The following is a 25,334-nucleotide window of genomic DNA, read 5'->3' as shown; positions in this document are numbered from 1 at the left end:
GAGAAGAAATAGAAACTGCATGGAAAGTGACCAGAAAGTTTCAAAGGTCAGTACTGGGAATCTGAACAGGCAGCCTGGAAACCAACGTGAAAAGTGAGAAGATTTCATGTGCCAAATCAAAGTGGTAAGATCTACATACAGAGCCCAAAGTACGAGAGACTGAAAATCAACTACTACAAGTCTATTGAAAAATAAAGACTGCCCAGCTATTCAAAGATGCAACATAAATTACCATTTGTTAGAAGCTGTACGGTTAATTAGTCGTGCCATACCGAATGATCACAGTATTTGCTCCACATGCTACCAAATAGTGCCTCACTTAAAAAATCGTCCTAATTGTACATTTCATGTAAAAATCTACTGAACCTATTACTGAAATTAAAATATACTGATGGGATACACTTAACTAAGTTAAATAAAAATACAGGAAACGTTACATTTTTGTAATCAAATAGCTTTAACGTTGATGTTAGAGAATTCAATTTCTTGATTAAAGGATATTTACAGGAAACTGTTGTTTGAGTTAACTGTAAACAATCTGAAGAGGTGAACTAAATTGTTCATATTTGGTAAATATGAAAAATTATGTCAGTAACAATTACAGCTTTGAGGATTAGTTACTTCATGGTAATTAAGATAATTTTCTTTTCTGAAAAAAAGTCTAATAGAAGTGAAGCATTAGCATGAAATCCTGAAATGCAGCAAAAGTTCATTCATTGCCGTTGTTCACGTGGAAGAAGCTGCCAGAAGACTGCAACGTGCTTCACCTTGTTCCTAGAAAATACAGATTAGCATCTTCCACCGAACCCTGTTCAGAACACGTGGGATGGTTTCTTTCCTTGCAGGAGCAGCACTGACATGTGTATTCACAAAGGTTCTCTCTGATTCCCAAGAGAGGAACCCCTGCAGACAAAGTCCATCCATCTCCTGTTATGCAACCGGGACACTTAAGGATACTCCACTGTCCCTCTGCCAAGGAGCACGTTATTGCCTTGGCACAGCTAGCACGTAGATGAAATATTAAGACCTGCCCGTCTGATATTGGGCCTTTCCAACTTTCGTCTCTGTCGTGTCACTGCATTTTTTTTAATTGAAGCTGCTGATTTAGGATCTTTCCACACTCCTGCAACGCTGTATGGTCTCTGTGGGCTAAAGTAAATCCTACCAAATTTGCTCAATCATGTCTTAGGCGCTTTGAGGAATAAGTCTCAAAATTGTTAATTTCCAAACCTGTCTTGCCTTGAAGAAGAGTTTCAACTGAAATTTGTCTGAGCACAGGCGTGAGGCTTAGACACGTAGCCCCTGCAGCACCAGCTGCAAGATACTGGAAGCCACAGCCCAGGTACTGCATTGGGGAAGTAGAGAAAAAAAGTTCAAATCCTAAGACTATGTTCAAATGAGAAGAGAATTCAGGAAAACTGTGTTATTCATAAGGGTAAGAGTTATGTATCGGTCACGTCTCTTATAATAATAACAACTAAAAAAAACCTGTAAGTCTGACCGTTTGATCTATACAGAATACAGGCAGAAAACCTTCACCTCAAGTTAATTACTTTGAGCTTCAACTTGCAGAACCTCCCATAGCATGGACTGTCCCTTGTTGGATAGAAAGCTTCCTCCAATTCATCATCTATTCTCAAAGAAAACCCAAGTTACTCTTCTATACCACTTACAAGGTCACATGGAACCTGCCAACAGCTTCCAACTGAGCCTGCAGGACTACCAATAATAAGTAAATGAGTAAATAATGAGTAAATAACTCCCTTAAGCAATGCAGTTCACATGAAGGCTTCTCGATTTGCCTACAGAAGCCACTGTAGTACGAACATACTCCAATGGGAGACACAAAGTCCATTTACAAAGACAGAGATGGGCAGCCACTGAGAAATGAATAAAAACTTCAAGGCACATGTGGTTAAATGAATCAAGAGCCCGTGGGCGGTTGCAAATGTTCGTCCAAAGCGTACTTGACGCAGCTACAATAGGGAGCCTGTTGCTCGAACAAAGAACACACTGCTACAACTTGTCATGGAGAAAGTGACCCACCAAATTCAAATGGGAACGAGTTTGTTGATGCCAGAAGTGTTCAAGGAATTTGACCCCTTATAAAGTAAGAAGTGAGAAAAATGGACTGTAATAGCCACGACTCTCTTTATTTATGGTTGAAGAGATCAAGTACGGTTAGAGAACAGAACAACCTTTTTCCACTCCTACCAGGATGCAAACTGGTCTGTGATCCACCAGTTAATACCCCCCCAAGGTGAGTGCGTTGTGCTAGGCATCTCTACATCCTTGCTAAAATCTGGGGCCTTATTACCAAAAATAAACTGACACCATATGAAGCGTTTATTGTGGGACCTGTTACTCCACAAGACATACTAGCTACCATTCCCAAACATCTAGGGTACTAAAGACAGTTTCACCTGCACACTGATAAACAACAAGAGAAGATTAAACAAGCTCAAGTCATCTTGAGCAGAGCAGAAGGGAAATAATTTCGACTAGTTTGTGTTTACCTGGTTATCCCAAGCAACAACAGGTCAACGCAAGACTTTTTATTAAGTAATTTCTCTTTAAACGTAGTTTCACTGAACTCTATTCAGAAGTTGCTAGCACACAGGATCTACATCTTTTGCAAACAAAGCTTCAGGAACTGATGGGCTGATTTAGTAGAGGTCTTACTTTCCCAGCAGAGCACATCCAGTTACAACAGGCTCTAGTAAGTCACATCCAGGAACAGCGCCGAAACGCAATCTGAACAAATACTGCCTTTAGGAACTCTTCCCAGTTCTCATCATGAAGCTCCTGGCATGCACACTGCAGAAACCACACGTGAAAGAAGCTTGTGACTAGGCTAAGTCCTTATTCAGAGGGCAAACAATGAGTTACGCCGCTTCGGCCGGTCCCTCCATTTCTGCCAAGGCTGTGGGGGCAATAATAAAGCATTAGCATATCACATTTCCAACCTACGGGACACCGAGCAACACCAAGCTCGGGCACTTTGGTCTCTGTGCGGCTCAATAAGCGCCCGCTCGGAGCTAGGACTAACCTGAACAAAGTGGCTCGCTGCCACCCAGCACCAGCACAATTAGCGCAGCATAATGACAGCGAGGACAGATTAAACGCTAGGCACCAGTCTGAAGGGGTGCCAAGCTCCTGTTCCCTACTCTAATGCTCCTCCTCTAGCAGGCTGGGCTCGACTGCAACTCCTCCAGTCTCTAAAATAAGAGATAAACCACCTGGAGGAGGATTTGGGTAGGGAAGGGAACAGTATGTCTAGCTAGGAGGCCCTAAGACAGCCTGGCAATCCTTTAAGTGCCCAGGTTACAACCGAGGCCAAATAGGATTTTTGGGTTTCGTCAGCCCTCCGCGAAATTCAATTGTGCAACGCCAAGCGCATACACAGTATACTTTATGAAAAGCCTTCTCAACATGCTAAGCCACTTTATAAAATCTAATTAGAGCTTTCTTCATTTAACTTGCAAATGCTGAAAGCAATTATCCCACTTAAGGACTAACTTACAAAACGTTTTCAAAAAGCAACACAACGGCACGGAGAAACAACACTGCCTCCTTAGAATAATTGATTTGTTCCTATGCAGGAGAGAAAGGCTTGGGACTCCTCAGGGTAGGGCCTGCTCAAATAACTATTTATGCCAGAACCACCATGCATCATCTTAGCAACAGCATCCTGGCATGCTCTGCTAAGGCACAACCATGATAGCTTTTATTTGTCTGTTTCGTGTTTTAAATAAATGTCCTACAAACCCGCCTGAACGTGAAGAGGACTGCGGGAAGCCACCTCCACTGCCCACCCCCCGAACAAAAAAAACTCGGGGAGTTTGGCTTCTCTCGGTTATCATAACCTTTTGCAAATAAAGGGTTTTCGGTTGCAAGGAAATCTGTTTTATTCAGACCGATCCAGATGAAAAACCTCAGGAGCGAGCCTGGAGCCCGTTCAAGAGTCAGGGAAATAAAAACAAAGAACAGCTGACTAATTCTCCCTTCTTGGTGCTTTAGAAGACTGAATGGAATGTGAACATTGCCTCCAGTATAAAGTTCAAAAATAAGCGTCATGAGGTAAATGCTCTTGTCCTAAAGCAAACTGGGACGAGGACATATAAAGACACAAACAACCTACTTTGTTTCCCATTCTGAGAGCAGGCTGTCATGCAACAAATAGTCCCTCCTGCCTACACACAACTGCAGAGATTAATTGGGCTCATTTTCCAGCTTCAGCGTGCATCTCGGCAGATGCAGAGGATAAGCCATTTCCTCCTCCCCCTGCACCACCTCGAAAAAAGGAGCAAGTTCTCCACGATGGTGAAAATAAAAGGAATTGCATGTTAGCCCTGGCATTCAATCAAGTCTATACACTTCTTCAGATGCTTCTTAGTGCTTTAACGATGCCGGCGTTCAGGTGACACGTACTCCCCAAATGTTTAATCGAAGCAGTAGCTCAAAAGGATTTGCTTTACTTCAGATGAGCGCTGAATTCAGCGAGAGAAACAGCTACAGCCATACAAAAGAAATGCAAAACAAAAAGAAACCCTCACCCTTTAGTCGCTCACAGAAGGCATTTTAAGTCCCTCATAACTTCAGATGCCAGAAACCTATCAAAAGAATAAATCCAGTGCTTTTTATGGAAACACAGGGCATCTGCGTTGCCCATCAGCCCAAAACACGAGATAAAAGTGAGTGGAGGCTGACGCATTGCTCTGAACGCCCGTACCATGACCGAGCACGTGCCACCAGTGCCAAGGCACGCAACAGAGCCCGGCACGTGAGCACCCCACGGGTGGGTGCTGTCTGTGATGGTTCCTATAGGGTGCGAGAGCCTCCCACGAACAGCACACCCCAGCCACCCATCCCCACCCCATACGGTGGCAGAAATCAGTGCTGGGTCTCATTTCACGTCCGTGGCTTGACAGCTCCACCACTAGACTCCAAATCCAACCTTCAAACTTTGCTTCAAACGAAGAAAAGGATTCAACTGGGATCTCAAATGTTTAGGAGCACAAGAGAGCTCCAAAAAAAAAAAAAAATCCTGGACGTTCAACATGCACTCCATTCATTCAATTATTCTGTGAGTTTGCCTTAAGCAAAAGCTTTAAGGAGCAATGAAGCTAACAGCTACGCTAGGTTGGCAGCCGCTCGTCTTCACTTTAACCTTAAGCTACTCTTGCCCCTATTTATAGGGGATAAGGGATATTCCAATTTGATTTTATAGTTGCTGTGCCAGCCATAAAGAAGATCCTTTGAGAGTACACGAGTTACATATGTTCTGCCAATAAATATTTTGGGAAATCTATTAAGTGGATCAGAACCTGGCTAAGAAGCACAACACTTAAAAACTCTGACCAGTGTTGGGAAGACAAGGATCTACATCACACTTCACACAAAGTGAACTTTGTTATGACAAATATTAGGCTTGGATATCAGGAAGATTCTGACAAGTATTTGCAAATAGCTGGCTATTAATAAATGGAGTCTCAGCTAAGACAAGGAAGCTCTCCGTCAGTCAGACAGTTGACATAGTATTTGAGCTATGGCTAATCTGCTTACGAGCACCCTCCTATAGCAATGCAACTAAATAGATTTAGTTGCAAAGTCCTTTCTGGGCATCTGACTCAGACATGATGGAGCAGATTAAAGTCAGAGGCAGCTTTTAGCACACCGTTTTGATTCATCTGTTCCGCTCACTTTAAACGGGGGAAAAAAAAAAATAAACAGGATTAAGCTTTTTTTTCCCCGAAGCATGTACACATTTGGGATAGTCAGTGCTGAGACTACACAGCCTCAAGCTAAACATTCCCTAAAGAGACTTTCTTCGCTTAAAGCGCAATTAAACGCTCCCGTGTGCTATTTTTGAAAGGCAGTTCAATGAGCTTATAAATCAAATGATTAAGCTCAGAGATGCGCGGCGTGACCCTTAAAACAGGGGTGAGTGGGATTTGGTGACCCGCGGGCAGGCCAACCCCTCCTGCCCTGCGGAAGAATTGACTCAGGCTGCCTGCTCCATCCCGCGGGGATCAGCGCAGGTTCATTACAGCACGGATGAGCACAGAGGCTCAGTGCAGCACAGGAACGTGGCTATGAAAATGAGCAGAACCTCATGTTCTCCTCCCATGAAATTACCTGTTAAAAATTAGTCTCCTGGCAGGCCTGCTTGAAGAAATAACCAAGGGCAGGGTGTTTGCAGAAAGCGAACGAACTGGCATGCGACCTATCGGCTTCCGATGAACCCCGATTAATCCAACTCCGAAGAAATAAAACATGCCCTATAAATTGGCTCATGGATTATCCGAAGCACGGATATCCTGTTTTGACAGCTGTATGGCATGGGTTTAGCTACTGTGCAGAATGTCTTTGGCAACCTGTAGCTGCGACACTGCCCATGCAGGGAGCCACGGTCCTGGGTCAGTGAGCAGCGTGCTCTCACCTGGCTCGCTCACATGCCCAGCTATCATCAAGGACTTCCAGCACTGCATAACTTCACGTTACAGCAGACCACATCATCTTATGACCAAGAGAATTTCTAGGAAAGTTAAAAAGCAAAAAAAGAAACAAATTCAAGCACGCAAAGAACAAGCAATAATAATTCATTCATTTCTATGAAGCAGGTTGCAAGAACACGTATGAAAGTCTTGCTTAAGCTCCAGTTTACAGTCAAAAATGTCATCCAGCCTACGTGATTCAGCTCCCAAGTACTAACAGGTGAAGTAAGCAATACCTTTCTACAAAACAACCTTGCAATGGAAGGACATTACTGTGCTACTCCTAACAAAAGCCACAATTTACCTGCAAACCAAGCGCTGCTCACAGTGGTGAAATGTGAGTAGTAAAAACTGCAGTTTATTAAATTTTAACAAGCAAACTGTAGGTTTGTTACACATTATCTGCTCAGCTTTGCTTTCAGTAACACTGCTGAAATAAAACAGACGACCTACCAGAGAAGCAGAGCTTTCACCAGCTCCGAGAGCCGGGCCCTCAGGACAACATCCCTCGTGTGCTGAATTTCACTAACCATTAACAATTGCAGGATGTTGAATGAGGTCATGTTCAAACGCATCCTAAGTTCACACTGTCCTCTCATTACCCGTAACAAAGGTTCGCAAAAAGAAAGTCCAGCCAAGGGAGGGATTCTTCTATAGATGCAAATTATTCAGCTGAACTGCAGACCCACAGGCAGGGAGGCTGAAGATCCTTTAACTAGTCATTTACCGACTGTTTAACCAAAAACGTGAGACATGTTAACAGTTTCCCCCTGTTCACAAGGACATAGCAGGGCTAGAAATAAGAGTTTTGTTCTTTTATTATAACTATCTTTGAAAAGCTGGCGATAGATCAATATGAACTTGTCAGCCTAAGCAGTTTATGACAGCCACAGGCTCTCAGACCTTTCTGAGAAAGTGAAGACAGTCTTAAAGAGAGGACCAAAGAGTAGTTCGTACCTAGATGTGTTAAAACGTCACTAAAGTGGCTGTATCATTTTCCCCTCGAGCTAACTCATGGCTGAGAGATTGCCATCCAAGGGTACAGGTACTAAGTAGGGTTTAACAGCAAACAGATGAAGTCTGTATAACAACATGCAAAGAAATATACATATAAATAGTCTGCTTTATGTTAAAAAACAGCGCTGTGGAGATGGCCGTGCCTTCTTTCAAAGTAAGTGACAGCTGAGGAAAGATGCAGCTTGGGAAATTTTTGTTCATATCACCTTTCAGCTCCTCTCAGAACACAATTTGGTTTTCCAGCTGCAGGAATGCATCAGTTACCACTGAGGGCAGCACACCGCTAGTCTCTGCTCTGTCACGGCTTCAGGAACAAGGTGTCTTCAATTTCTTCTACTAAACATACTGAACGCTTTCAAGTCCAAAAGCTCAACATATCCATGTGCTATCCATCCTTTCAGCCAATATTTGCTGTACAGACAGTCCAGAAAGTTTAAGTCCTAATCATCTTCGGAACCTGGTGGCAGAACCATAAAAACCGACCAGATTTTCAAATATGTTATTATCCAGATGATTTAGCTAAAGATGCATCTGTGATGCTACTTGAGAACGTTTCCCGTGTTACCACACTGGGATAAAAACTGATATTTCTTTAGAGATTCCCGTGTTTGTACAGCTTGAGGAGTGTTAATGTAACAGAAGCCTTTCCCAGGCTGCTAGCTGAAATAAGAGTACTCCCAAGGCAAAGTTGACTGGTGTATGAAGTTACTTTCACCTTGTTGGCAAGAGATCACGCTTACCTCCCACCTTCCTCTATTTAAAATCATTGTTTCAATCTTTTTTTTCTACATGCAGTCAATGGGGAACACGGGGTTCAAGCTGGCTTTTGTCTTACAGCTGCATATTTTAGTGTCATTAAAACCCAAAAGGATGTAAATCAACATTTCTTAAGATCAATATCCTTCGCTTTACTAAGTCCTTACCTGAAAGTTCTGTAATACTTAAAGCAGTTTGAAAACGTGTAATCTTCCCCCAGATGCATTCCCTAGCACATCTCTGCATCGTGCCTCATCGGTAATTCACAAGGGACTGGATGATGCAACACCTTCCTAACACAGCCATAAAAGTGAAATTCCAGATAAGGGAATCAGCCCAGTAAGCCCATTGTAAGGTAGTCACCGTGGTGGGCTTTGTTTTGTTTTGAACCACAGCACAAATGCCACAGATCAGCTATTCAGGAGACGTTACTCCAAGGTTTAGAAGTAGTTCTTCGCTTTGCAAGCCACGAACTTTGCAACTGAAGGCTTCACGATGCTTTGGAAGTCCACGTATAATCTGAAGACTGGCACAGGCAAGCCCCAAGACTGCCAAAATTTCGCAGCCTTCAGAACCCCGTGCATAATGCATTTATTTAAGTACTCCCTTCTCTACAAGGCTGGCTTCAAAATCCGAAAGGGACCTCCACACATGAAACATCTGGTGTTAGGAATAACTCAAGTTTGGCCGGTTTTCTGCACTTTTTGCATGCTGGAAGCAAGAACTACAGGCACTTAGCAATGGAACTCAATACCTTAAGGCTCTGAGCTGTTTTAAAATAAGGATTATCTTTTCTTTTTATAAAAATGCCAGTTAAAAGACAAATAAACAAGAGCTAAGAGGACAGAGCTCTTAGTCACACATGCTAGCATAAACAAAAAGTCACCTTTAAAAGTGGAAAACATTTAAAAATTCTGAAAATAAGAAACTGTTGAATAGGGTCTTTTTGTTTTAAGCTACCTATGTGGAAAGCAGTGGAGAAGCCAGTCAGATGTATCTAAAAGTTTCTCTGACATTTAGGAGAATGAATACAGGCTAGAACATTTTTATATCATTATCCTTCTATGCTGGGGGGAAGAAATAAAACAGGAATATTTAGGATCAGCCTAGAACACGTTTCATTGGGTTCACTTCGGCATCTGCCTTCTTTGTCCCTAATTTTGTAGGCATTTACACTATTTAGGAAGTTGGCTCAGAGGTATACCCGCAGGATCCAAGTTTCTATTGCAGGCTTTTTGGGACAGCTGCTTTCTCCCTATGTGCTCCTGCAGTACCAGGCATCTCGTACAACCAAGCATCTGTACAACTGGAACTACTTGGATATGGCAGATTCAGTGCATTAGATCTCAAGCCCGTAAACATTAGAGTATTCAAAACAGAAAATCCTCAAGTTGCTCAAAGCATCTTCCAAACTACATCACCATCTGCAGGAAAGAGTCAATATTTGAGACTAATTCAAGTTCTACACTTCAAAACAGCAGAGAGTAAAGCTTTACATGGATGAGCTGATGTATTTGAGCATCACGCCACTCCACAAAAAAAAATAAATCAGGTGTCAGAAACATTTCCAAATGCATCAAATGCTTGTGTGGTAATATGACATAGGAAACTTTGGGTAAATGCAACTATGTCAACAAACGTAAAGCAGTGCATCCATACACCATAAAAAATTTAACTGGAAATACAATAGCAGATGAAATTCGCCCTGGCTCTCACTACCCTAAGATCTTTCTACCTTTGTCAGCTTTTATTGTCAGTATCCTGGAAAAGCATTTGATGTCAGCAGCAAATTGTCACCTTAGCATATGCCGATTTTCTGGATCACTTTGAACCTCCTGAACAGCAGGCACTTGTTGACCTACGCTTTCCTTCATTGTGAGAAATGATTTCTTCTCTTAACCAATTAACCCCTGAAAAGACCTTGTCTGCTACCTAAGAGTCTTAGACAAGAAACACTTAAAAGTTTGGGAAATACAGTGTCACCTAAACCATCTATGCAATTTCCACGTCCTTCACAGAGCTTGTGTGCGAGCCTAAGAAAGCCAAAATGTGGATGAGTCAACATATCATGCACAACAAGCTACTACTCTGCACAATAAAAATGTTTGAAGGAAGATCCTTCATCTCTTCTGTTATCTAGGAAGTACTGAAACAAGGCACAGGAATAACAGTGACATACAAAATGCCTACTATCGTGCTTCTAGATTCTCATTTATCAAATCTCCAAAGCCATAAACATGTCTCAGCATTTTGATCCTGTAAGTCCATGTAACTAGTAATTTACTCCAAATTAAGTTTTTCCTACAGTCACCTATCCACTTCAACTGTGCTCCTGTACTGACTTTCACTGAATTACCCTTTCCAAAAGCAAGCTACTGCTTGGAAATTAGAAATATTAGACACCAAAATATGCACGTTAAGTTTCTCTATTAATTGACACTGGCCTAGGACCAAAACGCCCAAAGAATGACAATGTTTGTTTTCTCAAAGCTATTTATTCCCAAATCCTGAAAAGGTCTACTAATCTACAACCACTAACAAACCCTGGAGACAACAGCATTTGTCAGAACATTCCACTCAGTTCAGAGTACAAACTCTTAGAGGCTCTTAAGCTTCATGTATTTTGGCCATGCCTCGTGCCAACTGATTTGTAGAGCTGCTGCATGCCCAAGCACTCCGAGGAGGAGACAGAAGTTGTGGGGCCAGTTAAAAGGTCACAGTGTACCTCCCTTGGAAGGATGCAGTCGTAGAGGAGGACTTGACAAGGACTGCAGAAGCCTTGCTGGCTCCATACACTGGAGGGATGGTGGGGAAGGTCAAATTCAGGTCCGTTTGTCCATCGGCAGCTGCAATGTGTATACTGGTGGTTCAACCCAACACCACGCTCAAGTCCTTAACACTTATTTAAAAATAAAAAAGAACGTGGGTGATCGGTTCTTCCAGTAGTGCTGTGAGCATTTTTCCAATAGAACGGCTATGGAAAATTAGCATTGGTTGTTGAACTGTTAAAATTCACAAATGCAATTTAAGGTGGCAAAGAAACATTTCTCCAACTCGCTAGCAAATTCCGAAAAACAGCAACAACACGGTTTACTAAAAGGTCACCACAAGCTTCGTAACGCAATGCCAAGGGGAAGATGATGATAATCTGGCATCGCAACAGAAGCTATCAGTCCTTTTAGCCCAAAATGTTGCTCTGTGTTACCCTTAAGACGACGCTGGATAAGATGCAACTTCTACCGTATTATGCTCTTGTCCAAGCTTAATTATTCAGTGGCTAATTTCACCAGTGTCACTGATTAATTAGAACAAAAAAAAAAAAAAAAAAGCAAGAAGTAGAACAAACACAATATAACACAAAAACAAGACGAAGTTCTACTGGAATCTACTTCGAATATTTTCAGAAATTCCATGTCAACAGACATTTCCTTTTAGCAAATTGTTTGTGAACAGTTGATGTTCCTATTAGAGAAACATCTGGAGTCTTTGTTTTTGAATTTACTTCTCCATTTGAGATTGACCTTTTCATTTCTAAATCAAGTTTTATCCAGATCTAATTAAAACAAAAAATACTGCTGGACTGCTCTAAGTGCTAGCAGCAGCCAGTTCACAGTACCTCAGTAAGTCGCCAAAATCCTGGACTATGCCTCAGTAGTCTGCCTTCTGACATCTACCAAAGATTATATCCACACCTAAAACCTTTCTGGAACTCCATTTCTAAATCTACACGCTTTCTTCCCACTTTCCTCTAGGAAGTCCATCAATTTTTCAAAGTTACCCATGCATTTAATTCAATCTTCGTTTTTTTTTTTTTTAATTCTCCTACCTTGCTTCCTCTCAGTCCAAAACCCTTCCATCTTCCACTTGAGTTTCTGGACCTGCCATCGCACTTTTTAATTTTTTTTCCTTCCAAAATCTGTGTCTCCTCCATAGCTGTCCTTTTTTGTATTCCTTCGTTCCCATCCCAACATTACCCTGCTAGAGTCAGGCATGAGGAACTTGGAGAAAACATACGCTGTTTCTGGCACTGCTTGATGCCTTGCATCCCAGCCAGGCCTCCCAAGCTCTACAGAAGCTCAACCGGATAAGAAAGGATCCCAGCAAAAAAAAGAAAATGAATCCCTTAAAGAAAAGCCAGAACTACCCACCCTGGTGCAGGCAGGGAGAAAGCACGGCCATCCTTTTACGCAGGAAGGCCCTATTACGTTGCACCCTAAGACAAACGTACACGCTAGGTAGGTACACAAAGCAAGAAGGAAAGAAAAAGAAGAGACAGTTAAAATTGGTTTTGTTCATTTTTAATATTGCTGGTTCTTTACTTTCTGGAGCAAAGGAAGGTCTAGCTTTATCTTAATCTCTTTTGTCAACATGTGGTAAAGTCCCAATTTCCTCGTAATTATGTCGCACACAGCCTTTGTTATCCTAGGGATGTTACCCATTAGGTGACAACTTCTCGTCAAGTGAAACCCACAGCTCCAGATGTAAACAGAGGCAACACAAGCCCAGCCTACACAGCTGGACCCTGAAAGACCAAATCCAACTTGAGTATCTTATCACTAAACAAGCGAGGAGCCACGAGAATGACAAAGCTGTGAGCAGTGATGAAAAGAGTAAAAAAAAATTTACGCACAAAGATATGAAACATAAGGACAATTTTACCTTTACGTAGCAACATGAAGATAGATACTAGAATATCACATTCAGTTTTGTTATAGCCCATTTTGTAAAGGATGTTGAAAACAGTATGTGCATGACAAACAGGTTTAAAGGCTAGGGAAGTGCCTTACTGCGAGATTTTCAGCTCATGCTATTTGTCCTACTTGATTACAACCTCTAAACACCTTTGCCAGGAAAAAAAATGGCAATATTCAAGTGTTATTTAATCTAGCACAGAAGCTCATAAAATAAGCTAGTGACGAGAACGTGGAAAAATTCAAATGGGAAGACATGTTTATGCCTTTTTCAAATAGTTGGGGAAATCAACTCCTGAATTTATCTGTCAAAAAGCAGTGGAATCTCAAACTTTTCAGACCTTCAGGAGGAGTCTGCAGGAATTTCCTTAAGTTATGCTCTGACAAACAAGTAACGAACTTGGAACACAATAACCACAGGAAATTTTAACATTTCACAGTATATAGTAATGTGAATTACATGAGCCAAAGGTTCTGGACTTTTTTTGTTACCTTCTATAACCCAAGCTACATTAATTTCAGAGGTTTCATACATCAAATAGCAAGCGAAAGAGGCCAAGGAAAACTGCTTGAATGCCACAAAAACTCTTAGGATTGTGTGGCCTCTGGCAGTTACCCTCTGTTCTCTTCATTTCTAACTCCTAGCTGTCTATTTCTACTCACATTTTTGACAGAAGCTAAAAAATAATTTGTTTCTGAAGCTCAGCACCAGCATCAGGTCTGAAATGTTTAATCAGCAGTCTGGTTATTCAGTCCTATCAAATTATTAAACTCATGTTTTAATCACTGAGCTGATTTTGGTTGATCAGTCTGCTCTTGAGAAATAATGATTACTGGAGGGGAAAGGCTTAACACTTCAAAATCACATCCATTTCACATTTTCCCAGGGTGAGCATTTCAAAAGTCTTCAAAAACTTTATGGTCTGAATTTTGTGGTTCTTTCAGTACACTATATATCAACACGAGCACTTAGAAGCATGACATTTTTCCGTACAATAACGCATATATTATCATCAGAATGGATGTAGAACTTGCCTCTTTCTCAGTATCTCTGGATATACAAGTCCACTGGTTTTCCTTCACGCTATACGCCCAAAAGTCAGCCAGGTCTTGAGTTCCATCCCAGCCACCAAACAAATAAACAGTTTCTAATTAAAAGAAAAAAAAAGAACACGTTAATTTTTTTTTTATTTTAAATAGAGAATGCCTCTAAACAGGTTAATACTTAAAAAACAATTTAGACAAATAGACTGTAGGTCTTAATGACCATTGGAAAAGAAAGCGAAACCAATTCTTACAAAGTACTGTTCCTCTTTGACTGGAACCAGTCACCAGGACAGAAAGAAGTGTTGATTTTCAGTATTTGAAGTTTTCAGGACTGATATACTACCAACTCTTGAAGAATCATTTTCTATTTCTACTTTTACTTACAAGGCAATCAAATCCACAGCTTTCTGATTAAAAAATCAAGACAGGCAAATTAACAGCATTTAACATTTTGGATGCCATGCGTTATTAGTCCTTGTCAGTGAAATCGCAGTTTGGTCCCTGATTGATGCAAAACCTACAGCCCAAGACAACTTCTGAGAGAGCAGCCACAAAGCTTTCCTGTTTAGTCAATCCCTTATAAAGGAAAATTTACTTCGACTATAAAATCCTCTTCAAGGGGAATAGCTTGCATAATGTAATTTACCTGATGCCACAAAAGCCTGCCAGTAGAACAGTAACAGACGTAATTCAGCAGTACAGGCCTATCCCTAGAGCATGTTACCTTAAACTCATAACCACTCCAAGCACGCCAAGTTCAAAGGCTTCCCTGACTTGCTGATCAAACTAGATGAAGCCCCGAACATGGGAAGCATCTAAGGAAGAAGTCTCTGTTCTGACATCGAGAGATGACTAAGCCACTTCCATTATTGAAACTTCACTATCTGGTCTCAAATATTAAAAATACTGCGTCTTCTGACTGCATTAAAACCCAACATACAACCAAGTCCAAGAAGAACAAGCCACTGGAGACTTGCAGAGCTTTGAAAAACTCCTTTAAAAATCCACAAGCCAGTTCTATTATGAAGGTAACGGCCAATTTTTAATCCAACCCCAATTAAAGAGCAGAGCTACAAGTGCGATTATAAACCGGGAATGGTCCCTGACCCTCACCTACCATCAGGATAGTGGTCATCACCATGGAAAGGTTACCCTGGTTCATTAACTTTAATTACCCTTCCTCCTGGACTCAGGGCTCCCAGTGTTCCCTGCAAAGAGCAGGTCCCTTTGTGCGCATAAATTCTCACAGCTCACAAAACCCACATTACCACAACAGCTTCATTGATAGCCGAGGAAAATAAAAGATTTGGCACCAGCTAAGTATCCTACTGGGGCCTTGCCAAAACGTCATGCCTGCCTGCAAGGCTTTGTCGTCTCGGATGAAATTTAATAGCAAACCTGAATGAATTTCATGAAAACTCAGATTTTAAGTTACCTAAACCAAGCTGGCTGAACTAAGTGGCATGTAAGCACCGAAAAAGGAGAAGAATCATATATTTATAGGGTGAACCATGAGCATCCCCAGAGTCCAAGAGCAACACATGAGGGTACATGGACTGTGTACCAAATTTATTTTTCATCTTGATATAAAAACACAGTCTAGATGAAGAAAGGCTCCGCCACTACCTAGATCCAGAATGACTATCGTTGTGAATCTTATTACAGAGTTGCATACAGTTTTATGGCAAGTTTCTGTATTTTTACAGGAACATTTCTGAATATATTAATTCATCTGCTGCTGGTAATGCCAGGTAAATAGCTTCTCCAGAGTTCTTCTGAAGTTCATAACTCTTCTCCCAAAGTATAAGGAAAAATTCGTGGTTTCTTCTTTTCCCTCCAAAACCAGGTTTGAACTTTGCTCTGTTCCACTACCAGCATCATACCTCCCACTCTGTTTTTCAACAGATTTTGTGGAAAGGGTAATCTGTTCGCTCTTCAAGCAAATCACCCAGCAGGATGGACCCAGAGTACACGTCCAGTATTCCCATGCATTTCCACAACATCTCAACAACATTATCAGCACATGCTCAAAGAGGAGGACGGGCAGAGAGAGGGAACAGAGCACAAACTCAGAGGCAGCTGGAGTGTGAAGCTTGAGGGGAAACATCAGTCTCCCATCGATGTAATTATTTCTACTTCGGTAGCACTAGGGAACTCGAGATGCAAGCACGGCATCCCTCTCTTCAGAGAAGAGATTCTTCCTTGTACCCAAGTGCTATGTAACACAGAAATATTGATATTGCTTTATTAAAGCAAGCCTCTCTTCTGCTTTAAGGACAGACTGGAAGAATTTTCAGATCTACCTGCAAGGCAACAAGAAAAACATGAAAGCAGTTATGTCTACCCAAAGCTGTTACCAGTTCTCCTCCAGCATCGTAGCCTTATCTCCTGCACATTCCTTGTTGAGCAAAAAATCCAACACTTTGAATTAAATACGTTGGAAGAAAATTTCTCAACTGCTTGTTCAGCCAGAAATGTTTCTGGAGTGTCTGAATTCTTCTCTTTCCTTACTCCCCAAAAGACTGGAAGGTACTGGAGCAACCCTCAAAGTATCAGAGAAAAAAAATAACCTATTTCCCTATGGCCTCCCTGCAAGTTCCATTTTTCAGAAGAGTAGATTAAGAAGCCTTCCTCCAATCCCTGTTAAATCCCCCAGACCACATGGAATTTCAATGTGCGTGCCAAACAGTCCTCTGCAGGTTCAAAATTATTTCATATGTGAAGACCTCTGGAAGTCATCTAGTTCAAGAGTCCTCTCCCCAAACTCTTGGAGTAGAGCAGGATGCACAGACACATTCAGCTATGCTCCAAGGATGGATATTTCAGAATACCTGGACCCCTGCTCCAATTACTGACCATCTTCATTATGGTATTTTTTTGGTACTATCTAACTGGAATTTCTCTTGCTGCCATTTGTGTCCATTGCCCCTCATCCAATCCCTGCACACCCCCAAAATGAACGTCCATCTTCTCCACCCTCTTCCAGCACCTAGTTGAAGACAAAACATAAATTCTCCCCTAAGCCTTTTCTTCCACAAGCAGAACTAAGCCAGCTCCCTGAGCATCTCCTTATACATCAGGTGCTCCAGCCCCAGCCATCCTTTCACTGGACTGAGTTTCAGGAGGTCACCTTTATTGTACCACAGCACTACATAGGCAGCCAGACAAGTACCACGTAGAGGGACATCAATGTGTCCCAGCCTCCTGGCCCTGCTTCTGCTAAGCCTCCCACAGAAGCTCTCTCCTCCAGCCCCTGATTACAGTCCCATCCTCCAGTTTATTATCAGCTCCCTCCGTGGTTTGCTATCACCCCAAACTTGCCAAGGGTGCACTTGAGAATCAGCGTTCTCAGCGTTCCTAGATCTGGAGGACTTGTCCCGGGAAAGCTGGGTGCAAGGCACCTGAAAAGCCTTCCACTAAAGGATGGCACCTCCTGTAGTGAGCACAGCTTTAGTTATCTGCAAGCTGCACACGTAAGGGAACACTCAGAACAAGTGCACAGCCAGACAGGCACTGGGACGGGTTGCCCAGGGAGGTGGTGGAGTCACCATCCCTGGGGGTGTTCAAGGAAAGGTTGGATGTGGTGCTTGGAGACATGGTTTAGTGGGAGACATTGGTGGTAGGGGGATGGTTGGACCAGATCTTGGAGGGCTTTTCCAACCTTTGTCACTCAGTTTCTGAATCACTGTTCAGTGCAGATGCTGGCTGGATGCATTTTTTTTTTTCCAGGCTCAGGCTGGTCTGGGTAGGCACACAACGCAGACAAAGTCTTCCCAAATGCAAAAGCCCCATGAAGTTGAGTAACCTCCAGGATGCAGCAGCTGTTTGTGTTTCAGAGCTTAGAAGCCATCTGTGTTTTGTTTCGGAGATCTCTTCATCTTGTACACAAGCCCTGTCTTTAAATAAAATATCTTATGGATAGCAGTGTTTTCCTCAGGCAAAACAGCATCTTTTTCTCGTGTCTGCTGCTCTCACTTCGTCTTTTTTATCTCTCTGTGCTTCTTTTGGGCCAGTCTCACCATCTCCACGTAGACCACAGGCATACCGTGCCCACCGTTTTCAATCTCCCACTGTTTCCAGCCTACAGATTTCTTTTCACTTATCTAACATAATGAAGCGAGCAGAATTCCTCACAAAAGGGAAAGGGGAAATAATGTACATCTGAAATCACAAATTAGTTTCACTTCAGAGACCGAACAGAGGTAGCACAAACACTGATAAAGATCGCTTCGCTAATATTTTCCTTCAGAAAATGTTTCAGTTGCCATAGCTAGGAGAAATGCAGACAGAAGTCATACTGGTTGCTTAGCTATTACTTCTAACGGGCTAGTCAGAAAACATACGGAGGCTTTATCTAAATGAAATAAAGATGAACCTTGAAAAATAATTAGAATATATCACGGAAGAGTCTCTTTTAAATAGAATAACTTTCATACTAGTTTGTTTTCTTTTCAAATCCTAAAAACATCGTTCTATTACCCAAACAAATTATGTGGCCTTAGGGACTACACTATCATTCATATAAAATTATACTTGCTCTACAAGAGAGGAGGAAAAAAACCACTTTACCTATGGAATTATAAACCAGACATCCAAAATCCAGTCTGGATATTCCTCTGAAATACAGATGGTATTCCTTAAAGCCTGAATAGGGCAGTCTGCTTACCCATTCCCACTTTCTTCCAGGGTAAGGCTTGGCATTTCGTAACACGTCATATCTGAACTGCAGAAAGGCCTGAGGGGGCATAATCAGCCTTGTGATAATCAAGGTTCAATGCTAGACAGACACCTAGACCTTTCTCCAAAACTGCATTTGGGCAATCATTCTATCAGCACTTAATGCATCCGTAAAGCACTGTGCTATACCAGCCTGCCCTTTAGTGCTTGGGTATTTCACCAGGACCTACATAAATTGGAGGTTTTCATGACAGATATCCAGCTCACTTAACGCAGAACGCACTTGTACAGCTTTAGGGTTGTTTTCACTTTGGGTGTTTTGGGGATGCTTTTTTGTTTAGGGCTGTGACTACCCTAACACGTCTCCTTCCTCGTAAAAGAGTGCAGGAAACTCCCCGGCCTCCTATAGAGAGCTACACGAGGCATGCGCCTTGCAGGCAAAGCAGAAGCATAAATCTTCTAAATCTTCTGTTTTCATTTACAGCCCAGAGCCTTAATGTACACACCAGCGGTTTCCAACTGTAAGTAGGAATGCCTCTTTGTAAACGTTTCTCTATAGGCATACCAAGAACAGCTTCCTAATTCCGCCACCCAGGGTCATTCCAGTCTGAGCACTAATGCAAACAAAAGCCTGGAAAAAATTGTGAGAATTAATGATTACCACATTTTTGACATGGGACAACAACAAGCTGCCTTCTCAGTTCCGCATCCGAAAATGCCTGTGCCCTCGTTTCCATATGCTATGGAGGTTTTTCAAAGCACAAAGAGCACTGTGCTTATTCCAAGACAGCTGCAGCAAGTATTAAGTGCGTGAACATCAGACAGAAACCAGCTACACCACCACAAGTCACTGTTTGCCAGCAGAGATGCCTTAACTGCTCTTTTAGTTACTTTCAGCCTCCCCTAACGGGAAGATAAGACATGCTTAAAAGGCAGTTAAGGCGAAATTAAACTATATTCTGCCTGAAACTTAGAGCATAAACAAGAGATGTGGTGACTCAACTGGCTATCAGTAACCTGAGATGTAACTCAACTACTTACCAACCCATATCCCTATCCTGACACTAACACGTGCATCTGGCAGGCTCGGTTCTATACAAAACCTAGTAAAAATAAACGTTTGTCATTGTAATCAGTAACAACTGGCTCATATTTCTTTGAGGTTAATCAAAAAGCAGAACCTTCTGCAGTTATATCCAGAGCTACAGCAGGGCTTGACATCGGAGATTAAAGTTTGCTTCCAGAATCTGTTCTGTGTGATATGAAACATCAGAGCCTCCTTATGAGTCTGATTTTGTTGCGTTTGCTTACAGGGGATTAAAGTTGAGGAAAAGAGTAATTTCTGAAAAGGACTTCCCCGATCTAATGAGGAATACAAAGTGAACTACTACTTCACCTCCTCTGAGAATACAGCTCAACAAGTGTGTGGGTAAGGAAGGGATGATTTCTCTGAGCGTGCTGCTGCTCCTTTTTCCATTAATACTAGATTTACTCAAGACTGGCCAGGGAGAACAGCTCCAGTCTGCAAAACACATCCTGACATAACTAGCCAAATCCCATGGTCTCGTTTAACGCTACCTATGTTCAAAAGGAAAACTCAAGCAGTCAGCAGCAGCTGGGTTTAAGGATTCAAACAGCACCAAGAATTCCCCTTGGTCTGTCCGTAAGCTGCATTACACTGCAAACCTTTTAATTTCAATAACATACGAGCTTTTACAAGCCTCAGTGGGCCTGGAAGCAAAACTAAGGGCAACATCCCAAATATCCCACTGCAAAACTTCCTGAAGGAAGGTATCCTGCCCCCACTGGAGAGAGCTGCAGCAGGAGAGGATTGATGTCAGAGGGAGATCCAGTTCTGAAGCGTTGGGACTCCTTCTGCACGTGCTCTCCAGCCAGTTTCAAGTCAAAAAAAAATAATTAATTATCAATGTATTTTTCCTGCCTTATTTGAGCAGAGTAAAAAACTAAGTCTAAGGCAGAGATGATATGCTTGTTAAGACTTAAACAAACCAATTTGAAATGAAGACACAGTATCACAGCTGTATTGCTTTCAGCAGGTCTAAAGGACTGCCCCTTGCCAAGTTCACATGCCTCCTCTTACTTCAGCACGCCCGTCAAACACTGCTACTTATTCATCAGGACCACTAGGGAGCGTTCACAGCTTCTTTTGCAGGCAAACACCAGCAGTCCTCCAGCAGCATTTTATTCTAATGAATCTCTTCCACCGAAAAAGTTTGATTTCATCTACAAAATAACTCGGGTGCTTTCTCTAGCCTGGTAACTACATTCTGAGTAAAAGCCAAAGACTGCAGCTACTGCTGCATTTTTGCTTGTTCACTATGACTTAGCAAATTACTCTTGAAGGTGCTGTTCTGTCACATGCTTCAATCCCTTTCCATATGACCACAACAGATATGGCCACAGCAGTGCTTGTGCCAGCTCCCCCAGTGACACGTTTTTATTTCTGACGACCCTGATCTTGTTTCTCCTTACCTAAGGAAAGTTGCTTTACTCCTACAAATCCTTTGCTTAGAAAAGATGCAAGCAGGGCTGCATAACTGAAAGATTACTTTAGTACGGTATAATGTACCAAAAATCTGATTAAATAAAAGCAAGACAAAGCTATGGAAAATTATGGGATACAATATCCAGCAGAATTGTTACCAATACCCCCCTTTCTTCTCTTTGTGGGCTCTTTGAAACAGAAGCTGAACCATTCTTTAAACTGCTATAGAAAGCATTTCCATAAAAAGCCTCAAATAATTTATATTTAAATGGTTTCTTGCACAAAAATAGCGGAAGGTAGAAGCCACCCTAACCAAAACAGAATGAATGTTTCAACACATCAGTTCTATTGCTTGAGTGCTATTCCAAAGCACGCAATATGTAATAGATAAGGGAAACAATCATCCCTAATTTCTTTTCTCTTGTCTAAGCATCTGCTCAAAAAGAAGAGGAAGAACAACAAGAATTAAAACCAATTGTTCTTGGTTTCTTAGCGAAACAGGCCTAAAGGAGAACGAGCAGGAAGAAGTGGGTGGGAAAAGCAGCTGGAGTAGAAATGAAAGCATACTATTTAATATAACTACTAAAAAGTGCAATTTTACCTCAGAAATTTAAATTAAGACATTCCCTGAAGAACACTTTTGCACATTTACATGAAGAATATCTCATTAAGTAATTAAGGTAGTTAAGAAACCCAGCAACTACTCACCGGTCTGAACATCTATAACCATCTGATGGCCTCCTCTCATCCCTGGCCGGCTGTCTTCCCCATCACCTTGTAAAAAAAAAAAAAAAAAAAAAGACTCTACATTAAAAATATACAGCTTAATATATAATAACTTAAGTACTATAAAAAAGCCGAGCAACTTAACAACATGCCATTTAAACACTAACAAAGCTTTCTCCAGGTAGCATTCTTCCATGCAATATAAAAATACTCAGTTTGGCTTGTATCAGAGAGAGCTAAATTGAATACAGTGCCACACTGCAATTCTGCGAGCCTTGCATCAGAGCTCGGGAGCTCCTGAAGCATGCAGGTCCCCACAAATGAGGTCTGAGCTCTCTCTGAAGCTCTCCAGTGCCAGGGACACGGAATCTTTTGCTCCCCTTTCTTCTCTCACCCAGAGCTGCCTGAAGGCAGATGAGTGAGAACAAATACTCAAATGACACGGCCCCGTACCCAAGGGATGGAAGCAAAGAGCTAATGGTATGGATACAGAAGAGTTGTTAGCTTTGCACCAATTATTTATTCTCACATAAGGGAATTCCAACTGTCCAATTAAAGCAGCTTCCCAAGCACTTGAAATTTCTTGAACATTCAGGACAGGCATCACCCGTGGGAAGCAACATTAGAAAGACAACCCGCGTTCTGCTGCAAGAGAAATCTACTTGTAGTCATAGATAACCCTTCCCAAGAGGTTTGGGTACGGGCCTCCACGTTTGGTGATTGTCACTTTGAATACGAGGGTTGATATATGACAGTGATTTTTGTATTTTGTAGTCAAGGCTGCTGTTACGAGACGCTTTTTCAAGGCAGAGAACACCGGAGATAAACCTAAATTGCAGAATTTACTGAATGACAGGCAAAGATTTCATAAGATGTCTCAAGTTTAAAGTACTCCATGTTAAGATAAAGCATTTATTTACCACTCTTAGCTGTACGTTGCCCTTTAAGATGACTCCATGCATTAAATCCAGTCTCACAGCTAACTGTTCTTATGCTTAACCTACATTCTTAGTTTCGTTTTTGAACTGATTAGCTATGCTTAAAGTTACAGCTAGTGTTCCTGTTGCGTTGCTTGCTCAGCCTGAGACCAGGCTGCTTTTCACCGACTTCACAAATGGCAAAACTTTCCCCTGAACAGCTGTCAGACAGGAGGCTTTCTTGCTCTGTATCCAAAAAGGAACATGATAGAACTAGCAGTATGAGCCTTATATCTTAAGAAATATCCTTACCTTTGGTGCTTTTGGGGATAATCTGCCCCCAGCGAGGTTTGTATTCCTGTTGACTGATGTACTGATTGAATAAACCATCTGCAAAACAAAATTTCCGCTGTATAAAACATTCATGCTTCCAGTATAGCAAAAATTCACTTTTAAAGCAGGTTATTTCAGCCACACTCAATCCAGTATGCTTCTCCAAAGTCTTCATTTTAAATAAATTCTCTACAGACATCATTTAGTTTGTTAAACTCGATAATGAACTAAATGTGTAAGCACTATAATAAAAAGAATACATATTACTAGATCAATCAAGAATTACCCTGTTTGCCTGTCAGGTGACGCCAATTATCCATAAATCTCCAGTGTGGTGTATTTAATTCAGATTAGAATCCCACCCCCTCACTTAAGGGAAAGAGAAGTTGCCAGTGCATGTAAAATTCAACCTTTCTAGTACGCGTCAAGTTGAAACTAGGTGAGGCACTATCTCTGGAGCTTCATCCAAGAAGAAAAGGGAAGAAAAGCAGGTTGTTTAAATGCTACAACATGAGACAACCAAGCAGCGGATGAAAAACAAAATATTAGTTTACATTCTTTTCGGAGATTTAAGCAATTAAACCAAAGCACCATTAGGTCACTGGCCAGATATGCCAACTGCAGCATTTCTGTAAGAAGCATTAATTGCACCACTCTATCCACATTCCCCATGTGCCTTCCTCTCCCTCTGTGCACCTACCACACATTTTTTTCCCAGCATCCAGAGGTCAGTTCTTAATTCTGATCTGTGTATGTCATCGGTCTACTATACAAACGTTTAATTTTTTTTGAAGAGGGGATTCACAACACCCACGTTCTCCAGGACTGCCCTTTAGTCTGGAAAGAGCAGAGCAAGAACTTGGGGAACCTGTTGCTATCAACCTTCCGATGACTCCAAGAAGACAAACTTCCTAACTTTCTGCATGCATAACAAACCCTTAGCCTCCTAAGGGCCAGTCCCTCGATCACAGCTTTCCTTGAGCCCTCACTTGCCTATATTCCACCGTATCAAGACACGAGCTCTTTATAAATGCACTACAAACACTTGTCATACAGTAACCAAATAAAAAAGTGAGTTCAGACAGCCAGTTTTACACCAGTATGCTATGGTAACTAACACAGACCAATTCAGAACTCCAATGTCAGATTTGCACAGCTCTGTAGTGAAAAAGCACATTGCACGTCGGCTGCTCACTCAGATATAGGATGAGTTCAAAAGCCCTAAATCATGTAATGATTTAATGATTTAAATCACGTAATGATGTAATAAGATTCACAATTCAGCAGGATGGGACCCAGCAAACTAGTTTAGGAATCAGTTGTATGTTCCACAAAAAAAAGAATCACAGAATCACTGAATTCTGTGATTCTGTGAAGAAATGGAAAACGTAGGAAGGAAAAATGAAATTATTTAGTTGTATATGATATTTCTCAGTTCTTCCAATCCCAGTAATTGCGGCTTTGAGGTAAGAATGTAACAGATCATGAATGCCTCCATTTATTTACACAAAATCCCTTGGTAAGCACACAGATGAAGAAAGAAAATTCCTTAGTGCATTCGTACCTATTTATTTACCAAAAGGTAAGAATCTTTTCCAAACATGACACAACATTCAGAGAATGTTTTAAAGCATTTCCTGCTATCCTGTAGTTTGTCATGATGGTTATTCATGATGGTTATAGGTGTTTGGGTCCCTGCCCATGGCGGGGTTGTGGAATTGGATGATTTTTAAGGTCCCTTCTATTCTGTGATTCTGTGACTGAAATCCAGGTTTTAATTAAACCCAGGCCTGCAAGGATTTCCTGGGAGAAGATGAATACTCTATTTAAAGACCATCTAATAGCAAAGTAAAGGCACTCAGGAGCTCCTGAAAGGTATTGAATTCGGTCTCAAAATACAAAAGTGCTTTCAACTTTCATCAACTCAGCTCTGCAAGTTGTTCAGATCCAATACGCTGTGAAAGCAGGGCAGACTTACTTTCACCTGCCTTGCAGCCAAAAACAGCAGCTCTCCCCTAGCATTAGGTAATTGAGGAAAGCCAAAAGTTTGCTCAGCACATGTAGGAGGGCTTGTTTTGGTTTTAAGACTAGGGCTCTTACTCCGACTTCTTCAGGACTTGCAGAGCTGGGACAGGACTCGAGAGGCTTTAAACTTGAGGTTTCGTGA

At 41.7% G+C, this 25,334-nt stretch overlaps 1 protein-coding gene across 3 annotated transcripts in view; it reads right to left on the bottom strand.

The window, feature by feature from the left end:
- MKLN1 (muskelin 1) overlaps nt 1-25,334 on the bottom strand; it is a 100,541-nt gene that overhangs the window by 37,578 nt on the left and 37,629 nt on the right. For all 3 annotated transcript variants that reach the window (XM_082769125.1, XM_082769124.1, XM_082769126.1), the window contains 3 exons: nt 23,147-23,224; nt 21,900-21,965; nt 13,997-14,109 (listed from right to left, as the gene is read on the bottom strand). In XM_082769125.1, the coding sequence (XP_082625251.1) occupies nt 13,997-14,109; nt 21,900-21,965; nt 23,147-23,224 (257 nt within the window). The remainder of the gene's footprint in view (nt 1-13,996; nt 14,110-21,899; nt 21,966-23,146; nt 23,225-25,334) is intronic.

Source organism: Aythya marila, assembly GCF_965140915.1.
Source record: "Aythya marila genome assembly, chromosome: 1".
Taxonomy (NCBI): Eukaryota; Metazoa; Chordata; class Aves; order Anseriformes; family Anatidae; genus Aythya; species Aythya marila.
This window is presented reverse-complemented; position numbering and strand designations above follow the sequence as displayed.